The sequence below is a fragment of the Blennius ocellaris genome, assembly GCF_963422515.1.
Source record: "Blennius ocellaris genome assembly, chromosome: 5".
NCBI lineage: Eukaryota > Metazoa > Chordata > Actinopteri > Blenniiformes > Blenniidae > Blennius > Blennius ocellaris.
In genome coordinates, this window is record NC_137654.1 from 12,437,710 (window position 1) to 12,458,438 (window position 20,729).

Here is a 20,729-nt window from a genome sequence, read left to right on the forward strand (position 1 = left end):
TGCATAAGAAATCAACGAAGGTGAAGGACATTACTGCCGCACCAGTCAGATCACATTTAACCATTTAAAATAAAATATTTTTGCTAATGAAATTACATACAGGATTCAGAATACGTATATCAGAAAGAGAGAGAGAGAGAGAGAGAGAGAGAGAGAGAGAGAGAGAGAGTATGAGAATAAATAAGCTATTTTTCTACATGCTCCAACACCAAACAAATTCATTACTCAATACCCAAATCTATATAGTATAATTCCATGTAGCCAATTTCAGACGCACAGATTATGAGATATAATATAGACACTTTAAAAATAGTCTTGTTTCAAAGGGTTAGGGGAACAAATGAAGAAAACAGAGAGCTGTTTTTTCTTTCTTAAGCCGTTCCCTTTCTAGAAAAGGCCATTTGCTGCTTTTGCTTACAGTTAAGGTCATTGGTTCAGATAAGCTCTCGCGATGGTGTCTTATTTTGACAGTATGAGACTAAAGTCTCTGTTTGCATGTGTTAATGTGGCAGTCCCTGTTAAGAGAAGGTCAGACATACTCAGCATTATCTCTTGACACCAATGTGCTCTCTCTATCAGCTTCTCATAAATCTTCGCCCGCTTTGGTTTCTTTTGTTTATCCTCTATATAAGCGCCTTCCCGTGGTTGTGTGAAGAGATGCTTCGGATTGTGTAAACATGTACGTTGCTGATGTGCTGGCTGTTTCCAGGTGTGCATGATTTCATGCTTGAGAAGGCGTAGTGGTCATATCTGTGCAACGTTGCATGAAGACATATGGCTGTGCTTCTGGAGGATCTGCACATACTATTATCAGCTGTAATGCAATAGGTTCAAAGACTGTGTTCACGTGCTCACATGCTTGGAAATAAATGCTTTCTGAACGCTTAAAGGCACCGACACCGCAGCTGCATGTTACATTTAGAAAATGTGTATTGATCTACCCACATATACCCAATTATGTGACTGTATATTTAATCTATTTTCCATCTTATGCTCATTTATTCTTGCTTAAGACTCAGAGATCTGAGATTGGAACTTGTTGGCTGTAGATGGTCCAAAAAGATCATCTTCAGAAATCGGCTCATCGGGGTATTTTAGTATTTGAACAACTAAACTTGAGCTAAGACAAAGGCTGCCAGGCTGCCATCCCTGGATATCAGAAATGACTCTGGGCCTGATTTAAATGTAGATATTGCATGCAAACAGATTACATTTTATGCAAGGTTTGCAGCGAAACTGGTCATTAAAGTAACTCACTATTGCAATCTAACTACGAAAGTGGCAGTACTTAAATTCTACACACTTTAAATTTAACTATAAGACAGAATGCCCCTGATTTATTAATATTCCATTTAAAGCATGCTAAATCACATGCTGATGTGAACAGATTGCACTTTCACTTTGCCTGAAATTTGCAGGCGATTATTTGACCGTGACCGACATCATGTGCAAACAGAAGTTGCGAAATGAGGGTTTTGCTCGCTTTAGATCCCGTTTATACGAGAACAATCTGCTGGAAACTGTATCATTTCCATTTTGTTTGCTTGCATTGGCCTTGAAGTGACTGGAGGTTGAGGGAAGTTACCAAACATATCGAATCATTACTGCAAATAAATCTGTAAATAAAAATGGAATACAAGAGATGATCGATGACAAAGTCTGAGAGACAACCTAGAAAATATCTTATAATGAAGTTTACAGATAAAAGTTGCGGTGATCCAGCTGTCAGACGTCAGTCAGGCATGATCTTCATTACATCCTGTTAATGGACCACGTTTGTGCCTGTTTTTATACATGAAAATCCTTTTTACATCAGGCGCCATGATGTGAAAATTATGAAACAGTGGAATTAGATAAAGAGGCTCATCCGATGCCTGTCATCTTTGTTTTGACAGGATTTCTATTTCATGCTACAATAATGAAATAACTTTATGACAGCAACCTACATTTTTAAAGATCGTTTAATTTTTTTTAATAGTGCCTAAAATATTTCAGGATTTCACCAAAGCTCTTCTACACCAACATTTGAAGTTTAAAATAGAACACCAGAAAACTTTGGAATCATATCTTTATTGTAGCATATTGGTTAAAATATAACAAAGCTACAGTCCTTTCATAAAGATCTAAATTGTAAATGAAACATCATAAATGCAGCATAACACAGTTTACGTTTACATATTAAAACTATATATGAAACTTTAAGATCTGTATCAGCCTCATTTTAAAGGTTCAATGTGTTTTTTTTGCAGCTCCAATTACAACTGATTTGGTGGAAAGTCACAACAGTGGCTCTTTTGGTCATAAAGGTTGTGGCCTCCTTTATAGATTAGACTAGACTTTACTACTGACCATAAAGGGAATAAAATATTAATAGAATTTTAAAATGACAAATAAGTAAATGAAAATAAATTATAAATAAGTAAATATCAACACATACATGTTAAGGATTGATAGTCAATAAATACAAAATGCACATTGAATGGGCTTGACAAGAAAAAAAAAAGATCATTCCCAAAGAAAAGATATTTATTCATTTTAAAACCTTGGAGGTACAACACATTAAAGAGGACCGCACACTTTGTGTGTTTACATGCACTCACCTCCATCTGCGTCAGTGACGTCAGCCTCGGCCTGTTCAGGTACAGCTGCTCCTCCAGGGTCTCCGAGGGAAAGAAGTGTCCGCCCGGCAGCGCCGCCGAGAAGCTCACGTTCAGGATCCCTCCCGGCGCCGCGTCCAGGTCCGGCTGGATGTTGAAGATGAAAACGTCCTCGACGGGCACCGAGAGCACGGCCGACACGCCCTCCATGAAGTTGCTGAGCAGGGGCGACAGGAAGTGCTCCTGGGACATATTCTGGAGGCGGACGGTGACACTGCTGCCCAGCATGTCCTCGGTGATGATGAGGACACGGAGGACGCAGTCAGCTGAAATTCTGTTAGAACCATCTGAAGTGGAGGGAGAAGAAAACACAGGAAACCAGTGAATTCATAGATTTAAATTTTCATATATTGAAGCAGATGCAGAAGAAAGAAGTTAGGTAGAGACAGAGAGTGGCTTGTTGTTGTGTACAAGTGATGAGGCATAAGGATAGAGCAGGGGTGGCAAACATAGAGCCCAACAAGAAGGTCAGTTAAAGCCCACAGGATAGCTTCAGACTTTAAGAAGATTAGACAAAAAAAAGTCACATTAGTCTGAAAAGAAATCATTCTGCAGATGCAGGCGTCCCCAAAAGAGTACAAACTCGGGTCAGTTTCAGTTTTACCAAGAAAATGCAAGACACCAAACAGATGGTGTGTTTTTGACATTTCACTATAATTTGTATGAGGAAATAAAATTAGCTTGACAGCCCTGGTGTAGACTAGAAATGCAAGAAAAATATACATTCCAGATTTTGCTATCACACATTGTGAACATCAACATGCATCTCAATACCAGAAACAGAAAGAATAAACAACTATAGAAACATCCAGGATCAGTTTCAAAATGACTGTTAAACAAAGACATTTAACACTTAATGGTGCCTTTACGTCGAAAACGAACCACAGCTTTTTATTACTGTAGTGAATAAACTTGTGCTGGAGGCTGGAGTATAAGTCAAAACACTGCCAAAGGTCGTCTCCAGAGGATTGCAACAAACACAAAAGCTCTCAGCACTTGCAGTTGGAGCAGTCAGAGGTAATTCTGCTTATTACATAAATGATGTAAGAACAGAGATAGGAGCTGACAGCAGTTTTGTTTTCAAGCAATGTCATAAAACCATATTGCTGTGACTGGAATTGGGCTACTACATCATTTAAGTTGGCACATATAACCACACAGTAGCATTGGTCCATGAGATACTTTAGCAGCTGTTGTTTTTACAATTCATTAAAAGTGATGTGTTAATGGCAGACAGAAGTCAACGGGGGGGTCATTTAAATAGCTTGCTGGGTGTGCAGACATTCCCATCCAATATTAGCGATGGGTTAGATATTTAATTATAAAATCACAAAACTGTAGCTCAATAAACAAGCTAAACTCAATCTGAGGCCAAGAACATAACGACAAAAACAGTTTGCACGTCGCCTCAGTGAAACAGCCAAAGGTCACAAAGACACCTCCCTGGAGCTCTTTAGTGCCAACCAGCAGAGACCAGTCCCTCACTTTGGAAACACAAAACTAAAGTACGACCATGTAATTATAGCTGTTAAATATCTGTGGTTAGCATTGCTACAAACAGCCTGCAGACATTCAGCATCAATATGAAGCACTGCCATAGATGCATAGTGTGTATTTTTATTCAGCAAAAGTAGTGATTCATGTGAAATGTATTATATTTCTCAAAAGCTGAGCAAAGATATTTTTTCCTATACTCCTGCTCGCGGTGGCAGCATAGACAATGAAACTCTCTGATCATACATTTTAGAAACAGAAAGCGGAAACTGACCCTCTTGAACCTCCAATTGTAAGCCTGCGACTGAACAAGCCAAAGAAAAGAGAGAAGGCGACGGCGGTGTCGCTGAAACATCAGTCTTCTCTGCACTGAATCAGCACAGCTCTTCTGTTTTCTCCAGTCCACAAAACACACTGATGTCATTCACACAAACAGATTCACATCACACACAGCAGCATCGGTGTCACACCCAAAGACTCGGGTGTGTTTCATCTACAATAAATGCAAACAGCACTGCTTTGGATTGTAAAGCAATTTGGTGGGACAATGTTGGCTTATAAGCCACAAAGGAATACAAATGATGCAGCCGCGTCGGCATGAGGAGGCAGTTTTCAGTGGCTGCACTCAAACCCATTGTTGAGAAAAAACAGGTGAAGTATAATAGAAAGATAATGAGGAAAGAAGCCATACATGCGTCGCCTCTGCGTTTAAAAATGCATCACATGTTAAGAACAAGAGGAAGAAGGAAATTGGAAGATTGTGACTGAATAAAGGGTGCAGGGAAGACGGTGAGACAGAGAGGCAACAGAGGGTGAAGGAGAGCAAGGGAGGTTTAATAAAACTGGAGAGGCGAGAAGGAGAGCTTTTAACAAGGAAAAGAATGATTGTATTATTCCACGGGTGGGGAATCAAAAGAGTATATCCTTTTGTTAATGCATCAATATAATGTATGGAAGTAGCCACTGCAATTTAAAATAATCAATTAATTTAATTTATAATGCCTCATTTGTTATGCAATGCGTTGTCCCCCCCCAAAAAAATGAGGAAAGAGGAAAAATGTTAATATAGGGATATAACAGAAATATAGTACAGAAAAAAGAATTAAAGGGTTGAAAAAATGGAGGAAATGATGGAGGGAGGCTGAGAGGGAGGAGACAGAGAGAGGGAGGGAGGGAGGCTGGGGGTTGGGTCTGGTGGCAGCTGGTTTGATTACCGGATTATGAGGAGTCTCACTCCCCACTGACCTCTAATACACACACATGCACATGCACACACAGATACACACAGGCAAAGAGCAACACACACAGAATCCAGAGCCTGTCGTAATAAATGAACAGCTCGAAGGAGGAGTGGTGCTGTGAAGAGCAGAGAGCAACTGAGGAGGCAGGAAAACCACCACGTAACCACTACATTCATATATGTATATACACACACACACACACGCGGGGAAATAAACAACCTTCAATATCATACAAGACCGAAAAAAAGGTAAGTATCTCGATTTTTCTTTGTAGTGTACATCCATGTAATACACGAGGGTGAAATAATTAAATGTCACCTCGTCTTCTGGGGCTAAAAGCCAGCTTTATTATCAACCCGGTGGATCACGATGCAAAGACGCAGCACTAATTGACACTGATCCCCCATTGTCATTGAAATGAGACAGGGATCTGTGAAAATACCAGGGATAAGCTGCTGGAGTAGACCCAGTTTTTGACACACAAACACACACACACACACACACACACACACACACACACACACACACACACACACACACACACACACACACACACACACACACACACACACACACACACACACACACACACACACACACACACACACACACACACACACACACACACACTGCAGTTGAAAATAATGTATGTTGAGGCACCAGAAAGATTTCCAGATTCATCCCAGCTGTTATACCACACCAGATTTGAAGGCTCAGCTGGTCACAGGTTGTGTAACCTTGGCAGACGAGAGCTGTGGCCCAACAGGTGAACTACATATTGAAAATGACACTGAAAGTAGACCATGAAAGACATTTCTTTTTTTGGAAATGAACAACACCTCATACTTAACTCCAGCTCATCTCCAAACCAACCAACATAACATTAAAGTAACTACAGTAAGTGGATTATCTAAAAGATATTTAATCAGACTCTTCTCAATATTTCCTCTATCGCTGCTTTTCATTCAATTTGGATAAACTTGCCCAAAATATTCCCTTTTCTTTCAGTTTGATACATACACAGTGGGAAGTATTGTTTTCTATTCTGTGCTCGAATGGCTGAACATTAAAATAAGCAACAATTGTAACATTTACACCAATACATTTTGAAGATTTGGCTTCAAGCAGAAGGTTACATGAAATTTAAAGCATTAATAATGCCAAGTCTGTGAGACAAATATTAACCCAAACCAAACATGTACTCGATGTAGTAAGAGTACTAACTTGGTTCTAGAACCACTTTTTCTCATATGAAAGTTTATTAAACCTGAAAACAGCTGTGAGAAGACAAAGGAGTGACTTGGGCCCTGTTCATGCGACAATGATTCGAGTGAAATAGCATCGTTTATGTTTTCAGTATTTCCACAGAAACACTGAAAACAATGCAGTTAGCATTGCAGGCTATTTATGTATTTATTTATTTATTAATCATGCTATAATAATCCCCCATGGGGGAGATCTCTTTACCGGCAATCAGTAGGCAGCCACACATTAACAAAAGCGAGTACATCTACTAACACATGTTCAGAGGAACTATTTACTATTGCCGTGGTTCGCATGCGGAGTAGCAGCGTTTTTGAAAAGTAGCATTTTCCCCATTTCTACAAGACGAAGTTGGAGCGTTTTAGAATAGTTCCACCTTGGGGACTATTTTTCAAAAAAGTGGTCATTTCAGTGACTTGGAGCACCGTTGGCGTGAAAAGGGGCCTTATTCTCTGGTCTTCCCCCAAAAAAGTCCTCAAAGATAAAAAAAAAAAAAAGAAAAACAGACATACTGCATTTTGGTGCAATCTAGGCTTCACAGTATTATGTAACAGAGTATTTGACTGTCAGAGTCTTCTTCAAAACAACAAATTTGTGTTATTTTCTGACCCGCATGCTGCTCAAAAATGCTGTTTTAAGTATGTACATGCAGGCACACTGTGGTAACCCAGGGGATTATATTATGTAACATTACATTTTAGGATTAAAATACTCTTTATTTTTATGACTGTGGCTCTTTGCTCGGCACCACATGGCAGTTTTATCAATCAGAGGATCCGTATCCCAAAGACTTTGCTGGAGAGGTTGATTGTTGACTTGTATTTGTTGACACTCTGTTTTGTGTGCAGTAGGCATGATGGCCTCCTGCGGTTGTGTGCTCGTCTGTTTTCTGACAAGAAAAAAAGAAAATAACACAACAATTTCCTGTGCCAGGCTGAAAGTCTTCCCTCTAAATCACAGCCTTGCAGGAACCCTGTTTCGTGGCTCACATGGGACGAGTGTGACACTCGGAGCAGAGTATTTGACAACTCAACAAATCATGCAACACACCAAAGTTAAAAAAAAGAAATGGTACTCAGAAGTGTCACAGCCTGTTTGCCCTGATGGTTTGTAACTTTACTGTGATTTTATCAGCCTTCAGAGTCGTGTTTGCACAGAGCAGCTATTAAATTCTGACAGTGAACCTTGAACACTCACAAGAAGGTAAAAATATCTCCAATATATATATTTTTAGCTTCTTTTTTGTGGTTGAAGTACATGTCATTTATTCGTTCACATACAGATTCATGCGAAGTCCAGAAATATGAAACAAATCATTTGAAGTTTTAAAGCAAATCTATTTCCCGTCAAGAACCAACCTACCACCTCTGAGAGCAGCAACAGATTTCACTCAGGTACTTTAACCCGTCATGCTACTTTCTACTTTCATTACTTCAGAAAGCCAGATTCATCTTCTTTTAATTGTGCAAATAAATTGAATACATTTACAGGGAGAACACGAAAACTCCACTCAGAAAGATCCATCCCTTCATTCATCTTTTAAAAGGCTTTTCCAACTTCGGGTTGCATAGAACTCGAGCCGATCACGAATAACCACGAGTCCATCATGGACTGGTCAACAGGGCAAACACAGGACAAGACAGACAATCTCAAACCGCCACATATATGGGAGATCCATAACATGTCACCATGAGAATGACGTGCTGGAAACTGTATATCAGTTTTCTGTTTTAGCTTCACAAAGGTTTCACATTCAGCTGACAAAATATTGGTATGAATCACCAGACATGTAGAAACGGCCAGTGGTTGATCGTGTCTTTTTTGTAATAAGACCACAAAAAACATTAATGCAGAGAACAGAACAACATGAACAGTCAAGAGCCTTTAAGCCGCCTCTCTTCCTCGTATAAGCCCACTTAGTATCAGATGTGTGGAAGAAATCCCTCTCAGCATGTGATGAAGATGATGGTGGAGAAAATAGGCACTTGGTAAGAGAAACACTGTTACATTCAAAAGAGTGAGCAGAGCTAACAGTACTCTGTCATTGTGATCATTGTCAAAGTAACTGCGCATGTACAGAAAACCTATATATGTGGCCGTAGTATGCATGTGCAGTACTTTGTGCTTTTTCTGAAACCGGTGCATCTTAAGACAAAAATAACTGCGGTATTCAGAGGTTCACTACACCGAAGGACTAAAAATTCAAGGTTTTTTTTTCTATCCCAGGTCTGAAAAGCAACACGGTAAAAAGACACATTTTTGTTCAGACGATTGGCATCCGGAATTCTAATTTCCCTCAGGTATGATTTTTAAAAGACATTCTTACACTGTACATTTAGAAACTGCTCCTAAAATCTTGATTAAACTGCAAAACGTAGCGCTAAACATTGTTGGAAATCACATGGAGGGCCAGGACAAATGTTTCACTGGGAAAACAGAGAAGTGATCCTCTGAATTCTATGTCGGGTTCAGGGGATTTCTACTCTTACCACTGAAACTCAAACAGATTTTGTTTCAAAAATATAAAGTTCTCTTGTTCTGACTATGAACTCCAATCATCTGTCAACACTGATGTCTTTGCAAGTATTTTTTCAACAGGTATGAAGTCTGTGTGGATGTAAAGCGAGAGTCAGAGAGGAATTACGAATAACTTGTTGGTGAGCTGTGGCCAAAGGTAATCTTGCTGGTATGCTGGGACGTTATAATTAATGCATCGCCCTATCTTCATACCACTCCACTTTAGCGTGCATGGAAACAATAAAACATTAATATCGTCCAAATTCAGAATGTCACAAATGGAAGGTTATTCTGGCGTCCTTAGCACAGCGGGAAAACAAAGCTTTTTGTAAAGTAACAACTCGGAGAGGTTCCTGCGAGCTTTCCCGGCTCCGTTGGGCTTCGTGCCAACATTTTCACCCTTGATGTGTTCGTACTTCAAAGAGGGATGGGAGAGCTTTGGGCTGGCGTGCATAAAAACTAAGAATAAACATGCTGATCTGGAATCATCGGCGAGGTCCCACGGATGCATGAGCATGAAGACACCGTGAAAGAGGGGCTGGCCTCTGATCAGTGCTTTAGCACTAAGGTGCTTTGTGGGTATTCGGCCCCCTGCGTTTCAAAGGGTTGAGGGAGTTCAGTGCTATCTCGCTGTACCAGGTAGCCTGACTAATAGCATACTCAAAGCTCCTTGAATGTCAGAGCATCCCGAGCTCGCTTCCTGGAAATCCAAACGGAAATATCTTGCAAAGTAGCGTACAATTGAAGCCCACAGCTGGAGCTGAAAACAGCCCCGGAAACATTTTTAAAAGCTGCAGTACAGGGCAGAAGCATGGGTCATGTCGCTCAGACCTGGCATTTTCCTTCAAGGGAGGAATTGAGAAAGAGTTTGTGGATACAGTTCATGTAGTGTAGAGTGGGGAGGTCTGTGGTTTGAAAAGGTTTCATGATTCTGACAGAACAGATTCTTGATAAATAGCTGGGTTTTCTGAATTGCATTCACCACTTTGTAAGTTTAAGGAGAGATAGAGGTGCCACCTCATTTTAAGAGGATCCTAAAGACACAATGTTGTGGATGGATGGATGGATGGATGGATGGATGGATGGATGGATGGATGGATGGATGAGGAGGTTGATGCAACAGGCTGAATAATTTTTGAGGTTCACTGAAACATTGAGCTTTCACTCAGTTCCAGCGATGTCTGCATGTAATGTATTTCGTTTATACAAACACAAAAGCCATATGTCTTGATGACAAATAAAAAAAAAAACTGGGCCATTGTGAAAACTGGCACAGGCAATAAGCTGCATACAGCAGCGCATGTGTTGCATTTACTGATTTATCTAATGCAACATGTCCTTATCCAACTTGGGGGTCACCCAATAGCTGAAATGCAGAACACAGAGTTGTTGCGCTGTAGCTCACAAAAATTGCAGCTGACTTTAAAAATTAAAACCTTGACAGTGTTTAGGCACAACATAAAAATATGTCTTGTAGCCATTTTTCCTCCAGGTACAATGTTAAAAAAAACAAAAAACCTTTTGATAACGTTTACGCTATATTTGATTAAACTGAGAGAAATTCAAACCCCACAAACAGAAATGCATTTAAAAATGTGAAGATTCAATGTCCTTCACAATCCTTATTTTGTTAATATTATTCATTCTGGCTCAAGCTGTGAAGGCTGAGGCTGCCTGGGTTAGTAGTTCAAAATCCCTACAAGGTTCAGCCATTCACACATAGCCCTAATGCTGCCATTGTTAGAGGTCTAGCTGGAACTGTTTGCACCCTTGAAGCTAAAGGAGTTGGGATTAAAAGTGGGGCAAAAACCTAAAAGGGGAGATACATTACAACAAGCATGCAAAACCCCCAAAACAGTCAAATTGGATTTGCACCGAACAAAAGCCATATGCCACTAGTCAGAAATACACTAAACACGGTCATGGTGCCCTCAGCCTATTACTTCACAGCCCATGTACTCAAAATCACATGGGTTTAAATCCCATTTCACAGTGTGTTGTCAGATCCCTGTGTCTGGCCTTCTCCTGCCTCTCCTCTGTGTTCAACGTCCTCGGAAAATGCGAGAGCAGGTTGAATATTTCAAACTCCGCGGAACAGAAAGCCGTGCCAGAGCTTTCCAGCTGTGTAAGGTGCCCTCCGGTTGAGGCAGTAAACAGGCAGAGCAGCCTCTAAAACAAACATTGCCCTTATTTGAACACACATATAGTGTGTGAGGCTGAAAATAAGAGCGCAGAATGGACAGTTAAGGAAAAACAATGGTCTCAACTACCTTAGAGAGTGTTACCATATGAACAGCCAAAGTGGCACTTATGTAGAAATAAATAAGTGAATGAATGGATTGTTTGGGTAGAGACGCTGGATATACATTAATGCTGGTGAAGTAATGCAAGCGTTAGGAACAGCATGCATGCATCATTACAAATCACACACACCCAGGCGCTGGCTTGTCAGCTGATTTCTGCACTATTTGTTTGTTAAAGCCTTTCTGCCCCTGAGGTCTGGGCACTCATTATAGTCAGTGTAAAGTAGAGCAGTGTATTAAAAAAAAAGAAAAAAAAGAAGAAACAACCTCACGCACGTGCACACAGACATGCATGCACACACACACAGCGGCTTTGGCAACAGAATGGTTTAAACCAGCCTTTTACAAACAGAAGCACTAATCCTGTACATTAAAGTAGATACACTTAACTTCCACACTGAGTACAAAAAGCCCCCCTCGCATGTTACGGCTCACGTTTAGCCCGTATCACATTAATACACATCATCGTGTCTATTGTACTTATAAACAAATACGCAGTGACCCCCGCTAACATGCAGACATTGCATCAGTTCGCAGCTGTTTGCAGCAGCAGCAGCCATCATCTGCCATACTGCATCTGTTTGCTCTTAAATGTGCAGCTACAGGGGGAAAGAAAATGTTTGGATGAGAGGGAAAGAAAGAAATATGAAGTTTTTCTAAGATATTTCACTTTTTTTTGCCAGGTTCAGTAATTTAAGGTTTCAACTTGTGTGCAGACTGTTATTTAGTATCTTGAAATATCACACAAGTACATCACTGGAGGACCTGAGGCGGGACATTTCCATAGAAACACCCTAAACAGTGTGAGCGTTTTCTGTCAGCTAAAACATCCTGAATTTACATTTTTCCAACAATTGCTTCAGGGGGTTCGTGTAATAGCACAGCACTAATGGACTACTCAGCCCAGTAGGTGAAGGAAAACAGGAATACTTAAAACAGGAATACTTCTTGGAGTCAATTATTCAAACACATGCAGAGAGACTAAATACGTTTGAACTACAAATAACTGTGTTCCACTTGGAAAAAAATAACAAGATAAATAAGAATGTTATATTTGTATGCAATTGGTCACAAATCGAAAATATACTGAGAGTGTCAGTAATGTGGCAACGCAGCTTAAAACTACCAGGGGTAGCAATGTAGCTTTTGGCTCATTTCAACCAAACAAAATTGTATTATCCTTTAATTTTACATTTTATAATGATGCAGAATGGTGTTTTAAACCAATGGAAACAGAATGGGATTAGTGAAAAGTTAATACAAGGCTAAGAATGTACCTCTGTACTCATGCCTGTATTTTCATCAAATAAGAAAAGATCAGATAATATGAACAAGCAAGACTGTTGGAGATGGAATAATTTCCAAGAGTGTAGATATGAACACTAGCTTATGCGCAATGTGAAGATATACATCACTAGCAGCCTATCAGGTGTTAAACATGAGGCCTGGGGGCCAAAACTGGCCCGCAAGAGGCCCCAAGCCAGCTTTCCAAACCTCCCAAATTACCCTAAATTGTAAAAAATTTCAAAAAAGGAATTTATAAATGTATAACTTGTTTTTAAGCTAATTTCTTGAGAGACCATGAGATCATTGCAAGCAAACGACTAGCAGTCGCCTCAGAGCCATGCAGCCAGGGTGAGTTTGTAAAGACATGTATAATGCATGAAAATGAAAACATTTCATTTTTGGATTGTTCACTGTATTTGCACGCGAAGGTACCATTAAAATTGACTTTATGTAGAGACAGTCAAATTAATTCCAAAAACACCTCGAGAATAATTACACCCGACTCAGTCAACCTGAACAAGCCGCTGCAGAGCATTTAACGAACCGCCAATTAACAGCAGCAGCAGCAACAAATATAATTGACGTGATTTTCTTCATGGTTCTTGCTGTTAAGGAAAAAGCAAGAACCTCAATATAAAGACTAATGGTCGCAATGTCCAGTGATGAGCTGTCAAACATTGCACATGAACAATAAGTGAGTCATGGCAGAGAAATTTCCATCCGGAAGGATCCACCTTCTGACACATCAAATGAAGCTCAGTTTTCATCAGACATATGGAATCCAGTGCTGTGAGTCAGCTATTCACTCCAGAGGTTGGGTTACTGTCATGCCTCTCTCCCTGCAGCCATCCTGTTTGTTTACAGTAATCACATTAACGTCGTAAAGCTAATGCGCTCACGATTAATTAATGCGAAACATAAGAGCCCAAAGTATCAGTCCATTGTTGATCTTTCCTTACTTTCTCTCTAATGTACTTCTTACTCTTCTCTGATGGCAGATTTGATTCAAACATTTGCTCATTTAGTCTCGCTCGAGTACAAACAAGTCATTAAAATGCTGATTATAAACACTTATATTTCCATTCACCGTTGAGCCTTTGGCTCTTTAAAGTCTGAAAGGTTGAGAGAGCTGATGTTTGACTATTAAACAGCATGACTTGATCCTTTATTATATTCATTTGTATTTCGAATAGAATCTTAAAAGCATTTCCTACAACCTCATATAAAAGTTTACTTTGTTTGTACAAGTGAGGCATAAGCTACCTTCCAATATGTTGGAGAAGTTTTTGTCCCCATTGTCATTTTTCTATGTGTGTATTTGTTACTTTCAGTGTTTTTCAGATTGTTTCTAGGCAATAAAGCGCCGTATGTTGAAGCACGCTGGCCAATGACTGAATGAAATTGACAGATCAGTCCATCTTTCAAACCACTTATTGCAACATAGGTCACCGGAGCCTGGAGTCAATCTCAGCCCACAACGGACAAAGGTGGGGCACAAACTCAAGAGATCTCAACAGGTGTGATCACTAAGCACTTTACCACCATGTAGTTTTAGATAAATACTATTCTGTAAAGTTCTGTTTAACCAACAGTTCAATTGGAGTTAATCTAAATTTCAATTTTTCCTGCTATTCTGCTGAGGAGGACTGTGGATGACAGGCAGGGTGACGAGAAGCAGATTTGAGGACCGGAGGCTTACCAGCCATCTGCAAAACTCTCAGCAGAGAACGTGGATTTGTTATGCTCGCAGCACTTTTAAAACTCCTGTCAGAACATTCACTCATAGCCACCATGCCCAAATGTTCCCTGCCAAAGCAATCCACCGGTGCATAATAATGCTTTATTCATCCTAACTTTGCAGCGCTGACACCAGCTCTCAAAAGCACAGTTACACAGGAACACAATTATCAAGTGGACTTGTTTTGCATCCTACAGTTCCAAGATGAAAATACGCACAGCTGCATGACTGTGAAGAAACTTGGCATTTGTAGAAGAAACGTGAGAGCAAATCTAAAAGCGTGCACGGATGGAAGGCTGAGAAACACACTTGGCATCGGTACAATTAGCTGTCGCTCATTCGACCATGATTCTGCCCCACAAGGAGGAAAAATTCTTCATTTGTTGGACCCTTTGCATGAAATAACAGAAGATAAGTTAAGTTGGCTCGACAGTTGATGGTCTTTGTAACGCATCTCTTCAAGTGTCAAACAAGTTGACAAAAAAACTGACATAGCTACAGGCCCATCATCCCCTACTGAATGTCACTGGCCGTCAGCGAGTTAAAGCTTCGGCATAGCATCACATTAATGGTCCCATATGAGCAGCAGTGGACACACAGGAGTTATACATCAGAGTGATCTGCCACATTTCTCAAACCATTACGATCTAATACAAAGCACAGATGTTGGCTTGCTGCGAGCTTAAAGGACTGACTGGGAATATTTGGTTGAGCTGTGACAACATACTTAGCAACAGTCAGCATGCATGTAGAGGATGGAAATCAGCTTGTCCTAAATATAGAACGCTATATAGTTACAACAGTGTTATAGCTTGGACCTTGAGAGTCTTTTCCAACAAGGAACCACAACACTTTATCGCTCTTTTGAAAGCGATCAGAAAATAAATGGTAACTTTACAAATCAGTCCAGCATAATATGTCTGCAACTGGCTGAAATGGACCATTTGACACCAAAGATTCACAGTAACACAAACTCAAATGATGAAGCAGCAGTGAACTCAAGACTCCCAATTGGTGCAAAATAAAATTACCAAAGCTCTGAATAGTATTCGGCAGTTTTGATAAAAAACGATTGTGAAGTTTATGTAATTATCAGTTAGAAATAACAATCTGATGCCAAGATAAAGTCAGCATCAGTCATACCATCCATCCATTTTCTGGACCGCTTACCCAATTCAATGTTGATGAGGGCTGGAGCCAATATGAGCTGATTATGGGATTATGGGTGAACGCAAACAAAGAAAGCCATAAAAATCACACACACAGGCAGAGGCAAAGGCACAGGCAATTTAAAGATACCAATTTAAACCTTCCATCCATATGTTTGCGCTGTTATAAAACCCATGCATCCACAAAAGCCCTCAAAACCCAGGATATTCTGTCTGTATGCCCTGACATGAGATTGCAAACCAATGTTGCATTTAATTATCATAATAAAACATCAATAGACTTGAATTCACATAAATTGTCTTCAAGTTGACTCTGCCACAGTTTGATGTCTCTTTTGTGCCGGTAACGCTGCCTGCTTCTCTAAACAGAGGATATACTGAGTCTCATTTACTGACTGCTTGTATTTCACAATAAAAATTGTTATTTATTAATACCTGTATGTGTTTGACACTCAGTATAGAGAGGAGGGATCATTGGACCTTGTCTACTTGGAACACTGCTGTTCAAAACAGGGACACCACTTTTGCATTATTTGTACTTTATTGTTGAAACCAACTGATTGATGTTGATAATACGAAGATAAGGGGTTGATGGTCATGTAGTTAAACCTTCAATATTGGCAGCGTCTGTGGATTTAACACTTAATATGAAGTCGTACCTCCCACAACATCGGCACATTCATTTATCGTCTATACCAGGGGTCATCAACCTTTATAGACCTTCTTCAAGGGCACAGATAAATACAAAGGACAACAAACTTTTTGAATAATTATAGTATTAAATCATTTCATTTGTACCGACCAGCGCTTTCAGCGTTCAAGCAGGCGACCAGGTGTCCACAAGGTAACACCTGGATGCCGAAACCATCAAACATTGGGCAGTGTACACCCTGAACAGGTCACTAGTCCGTCACTGCATCAACACTGCTTTGTCAGCAATTAAGAGACAGCAACTGACCAAACAAAAAAGTCTCCTTAAACCTGCGAGAAAAGAGCAAAATTGTGTCAAACCTCCACAGCTCAACACTTAGTCTGAACTATTGATCTGGTTGGATGTTTCAAGTAGATTCAACCTGATCTAAATAAGAATAAGAAAGTGGAGACTATGTCTAATGGTTCTTATTGCGTCGGTAAACTTTTCCGTTTGGTATGGCTACTACACTGCCGTATATATGTACCGGTAAGTCATTTTGCGTTCACAATGTGATCAGTTTGGAGACAGAATTGTGCACGCTCACATTTCTCTTGGAAAAGCTTGTGACTTTGAAATGAATATGCATGATTGAGCAAAACCCATCAGAGTATTTTTGCATAATTTGATGCCCATAGCACACATTTGCCATGCCGTGTGCCAGACAATAACTGCTTCATATGACATGGCGTCCAATTATATTTGACGCCAAAGGTGCTAATCGTGGTGCCAGAAAGCTTCTCACTCGGGATGAGTCGAAAGCTACTTTACCCTCAGAGAGGACAGCGTGTGTAGATAACTGCATATTTTCATACCTGGGTGTCATTCAGAGCATTACGCTTGGTTTTCCATGTGAAATGTGACAAAAATATGTTGCATAAAAACAGACAAGTTCCAGTAAGAAGATCCAAACCCTATGCTTACTACAAACCCTAATGTCAGATTGTCAGTTTCATAAAGTTAAAAAAAAACAAACATGTTATTCCACTGCCAGATATTCATTAATCAAGAAATAGATTTTTTGTTTGTTAGGAATAATGAGTTATCACAGCTGTAGAAATACCAGCATTGAGAATAGGAGTCAAATAAAGGTTTTTTTTCCCTTTCTTTCCTTGGCTTACTGCTCTGCTTTTAACCCTGAGTAAAAGTATATGATCATCCATAATGAGAATGACTCAGAGCGTATATATGTGTGCTCGTGGGAGCTGACCTTTTTCAGCTGACCCAAATGTAAACGTATTACACAGCCTTACACAGAAAACCTCAGCGTATTCACCCAGAAGTTTCTAGTTGACATCAGTGCTGTGACCTAAATGCACTGGAAGGGAATTTATGATGCACTGACCTGTGTTCTGACTCTTAACATTATTATAGGATGCATCAAATCAGTGTTTGGCTTGTTGATCATTAACACATCAAGATCCAATATAAAATAACTTTTTAAAAGATCCAACTAACCAACAGAGTTGTCTTTTTGAAATTCTAATCTTTTTGAATCATCCTTGCATCCCTGTATAAACAGGGGTTTCCTCCATGTACTCGAGTTTCCTCTCACAGTCACAAGACATGAAGTGAACTGGAGTCTCTAAATTGATGGCTAAAGTGTGCTGTTGTCTGTCTTTATGTGTTTGTCCGATGACGGGCCCATGATCCGTCTGAAGTGTACCCTGTTGATCATCCTGGTTGGGCATAGGTGACTTTAAATTAGCCACAAGTGTGATTGTCTGAACGATAACTTGTCTATCTCTGCGTTTTTTGCTCGTTGATGGACTTTTTTAAGGTATACATTGCTAATTGTTACACGAAGCCCTACTTTGCAATCCTAGCCTGGATTAAACAGATAGAGAAGATGGACAAATGTAGGACAATACATTTTCCCCAGGAACAAAAACAATCATTCTTAACTCTTGGCCAACATGGATCTTTTTTTTCTCCTTTTAGACAATTCATTGATTTTTTTTCAGGGCATTTGTGGCCCAGGTAAACGCCAATGATTGGATTTGATCACAATTGATCAGAAAAATGGGTAAATATCAAAAAGATTCAAAGATGTGCATTCAGGTGAATGCTACTGTCACTCTAGATCCACCATATGAGGTTGCATCGAGTTGTTCGTCCTTCACTTTGCCAACAAAAACAAAAAACATGCACACTGTTTACCAGGATTCCAGCTATGAAGACAATATTTGCATAATAAGAAGGATTTGCCAAAAGAAGACTTATCACAATAAGGACTTGGTTATGCCAAGTATCCCAGTTTCAATGTGACAGTAAGCCACCATGCATCTCTCAGCTTCTGATATAAACATGCACTTTCACTGCATCACGTCAAAGTGTGTGTTGAGGAAGAATTCAAATTAAACCAAGTCTATCTGACATGTCAACATCACAGTGTCTTTGTCTCAACCTCCAGCCTTAGTAAGGCTCACATCTCTCACTCCCAGCAAAACTCCACAGACTGCTACACACATCTACACTTGGGAGTTCGACAGTACAACCACAGTCTGCTTCTGGCTACCGCAGTGGTTGGGGGTTGCTTTGCTCAAGGGCACCTTGAGCTAATGTTGTTTAGGGGGCCAAACTGTGCCATTCACAGCCTCAGCCAGCGGACCCTAAAGCCTGTTTTCTGTGCATGCGGATGTGTCTGTGCTGAAGCTGGTGCCAACACAGACATGCATGCTGCATTTAATCTCCACACACCAAAACTACTCCAATTATCTTGAGATTCAATAGTTTTAAAGAAAATGTCACAACAGGAATAAAAGGGGAAAGATGAGATTAAAAAGTAGGAGAGCGCATTGAAAAAGCGAGACAAAGAGAGACTGTGAGGGAAGAAAGTGTGAACGGGTGAGAAGGCGAGGCAGTAGAAGAAAGAGTGGAGAGGAGTCCCAGCACTCTCTGGCACACACAGATATTATTCATTGAGAAGATGTGAATACAGCCTCAAGTGCAATGCTTTCAGCCACCTGAGACACACACACACACACACACACACACACACACACACACACACACACACACACACACACACACACACACACACACACACACACACATACACAAACACACAAAGAAAACTTTATGTACAGACACGAATAATGCATGAATGCGCACAGACGGGAGTGCACGCACACACACACAATGCAAAGAAAATAAGGAAAAGAGAAAGCAGAAGAGAGGAGAGTGAGATGGAGGAGTGCAGTTACAAAGAGTATGCCGTGGAGAAGCAACAGCCCGTGAGAGTTATGCGAGGATTACAGGGAAGCAGTGAGAGCAATTGGAGGGAATGTGAGAAAAGGATTGAGGAAATGTGGAAGAGGGGAAACAGACAAAAGAGGCAGATTAACAAACATTTATAGGTTAAATAGGAGCCAATGAAAACAGGAATGAAGAAAGAATATACAAATAACTTTAAAAGATGTTTTAAGTGAAGAAGTATGACAAAAAGACTAAAGAGAAAAGATGAAACATGAGGAATGCTTCTCACATCCATCTAGGAACGGCTAGACTGAAAAATGAAAGGAAGAAAGTGATGAGTAAAGGAGGGACGGGTAGTCACAGATAACACACAGCACACAATGGAAGTGACAGCTTTGCTCCGAGCCCCGACTCCGGCTCACTGTTGTTTCATTATAATCTCATAACTGTCAAATCCTGGAGCAATGGGGGGAGAGAGCGAGCGAGACAGAGAGAGAGAGAGAGAGAGAGAGAGAGAGAGAGAGAGAGAGAGAGATGGAGCAAGGGAGTTTCATAAGTGAGAGAGAGGGAGAAAATTGGAAATGAATCTGTGAGGCTGGTTGAAGTGAGCTGAATGCACACAGGGAGAGGCAGATCGAGACCGTGTCGGCGTTCGCAAACATGCACACACGCTGCTTAAGACACGCACTCACAGCAGCTTTGCCTGACTCACGTCTCTCAATCGCTCGTCAATTTTATTCCGCGCTCATTCATTTAAATATTAAGTCTTAAAGTCTGCGGCATATTTATCTACTCCTAAAAACATACTTCTCCCTCACTCACTTCCTCCCCTGAATCGGTGTCTCTGTCATTAATTGACAATAAGTATTTAAATGCAATTAGCAATTACCTCTTCAAAAAGAAACAAAGTTACTTTGCTGGTTATGCAACTAGAAACTCGTGGTACTTTTAATTAGTTCTTATTTAAGATGCCTTAATTGTATTCACGTTGTTATATTACTGGCACATTAGCTGAGCTGTCAGTCGGATTCCTGATTCACTTGTAAAGTTCAGCTGAAGTTAATTGGAAGTCAAACGATGGCGCTTGTTGTAATCAGTCTGGTAAATTCTGTTCATTTCAACTGCACACGTTTCTACATCCATCCATCGTCTATACTGCTTTATCGTGTGC

General features: G+C 40.2%; 1 protein-coding gene across 1 annotated transcript in view; it reads right to left on the bottom strand.

The window, feature by feature from the left end:
* celsr3 (cadherin, EGF LAG seven-pass G-type receptor 3) overlaps positions 1 to 20,729 on the bottom strand; it is a gene marked incomplete at both ends in the record, with an annotated part of 119,486 nt that overhangs the window by 91,023 nt on the left and 7,734 nt on the right. The window contains one exon of the mRNA XM_080496409.1: positions 2,601 to 2,944. Coding sequence (XP_080352535.1) covers positions 2,601 to 2,944 — 344 coding nt within the window. The remainder of the gene's footprint in view (positions 1 to 2,600; positions 2,945 to 20,729) is intronic.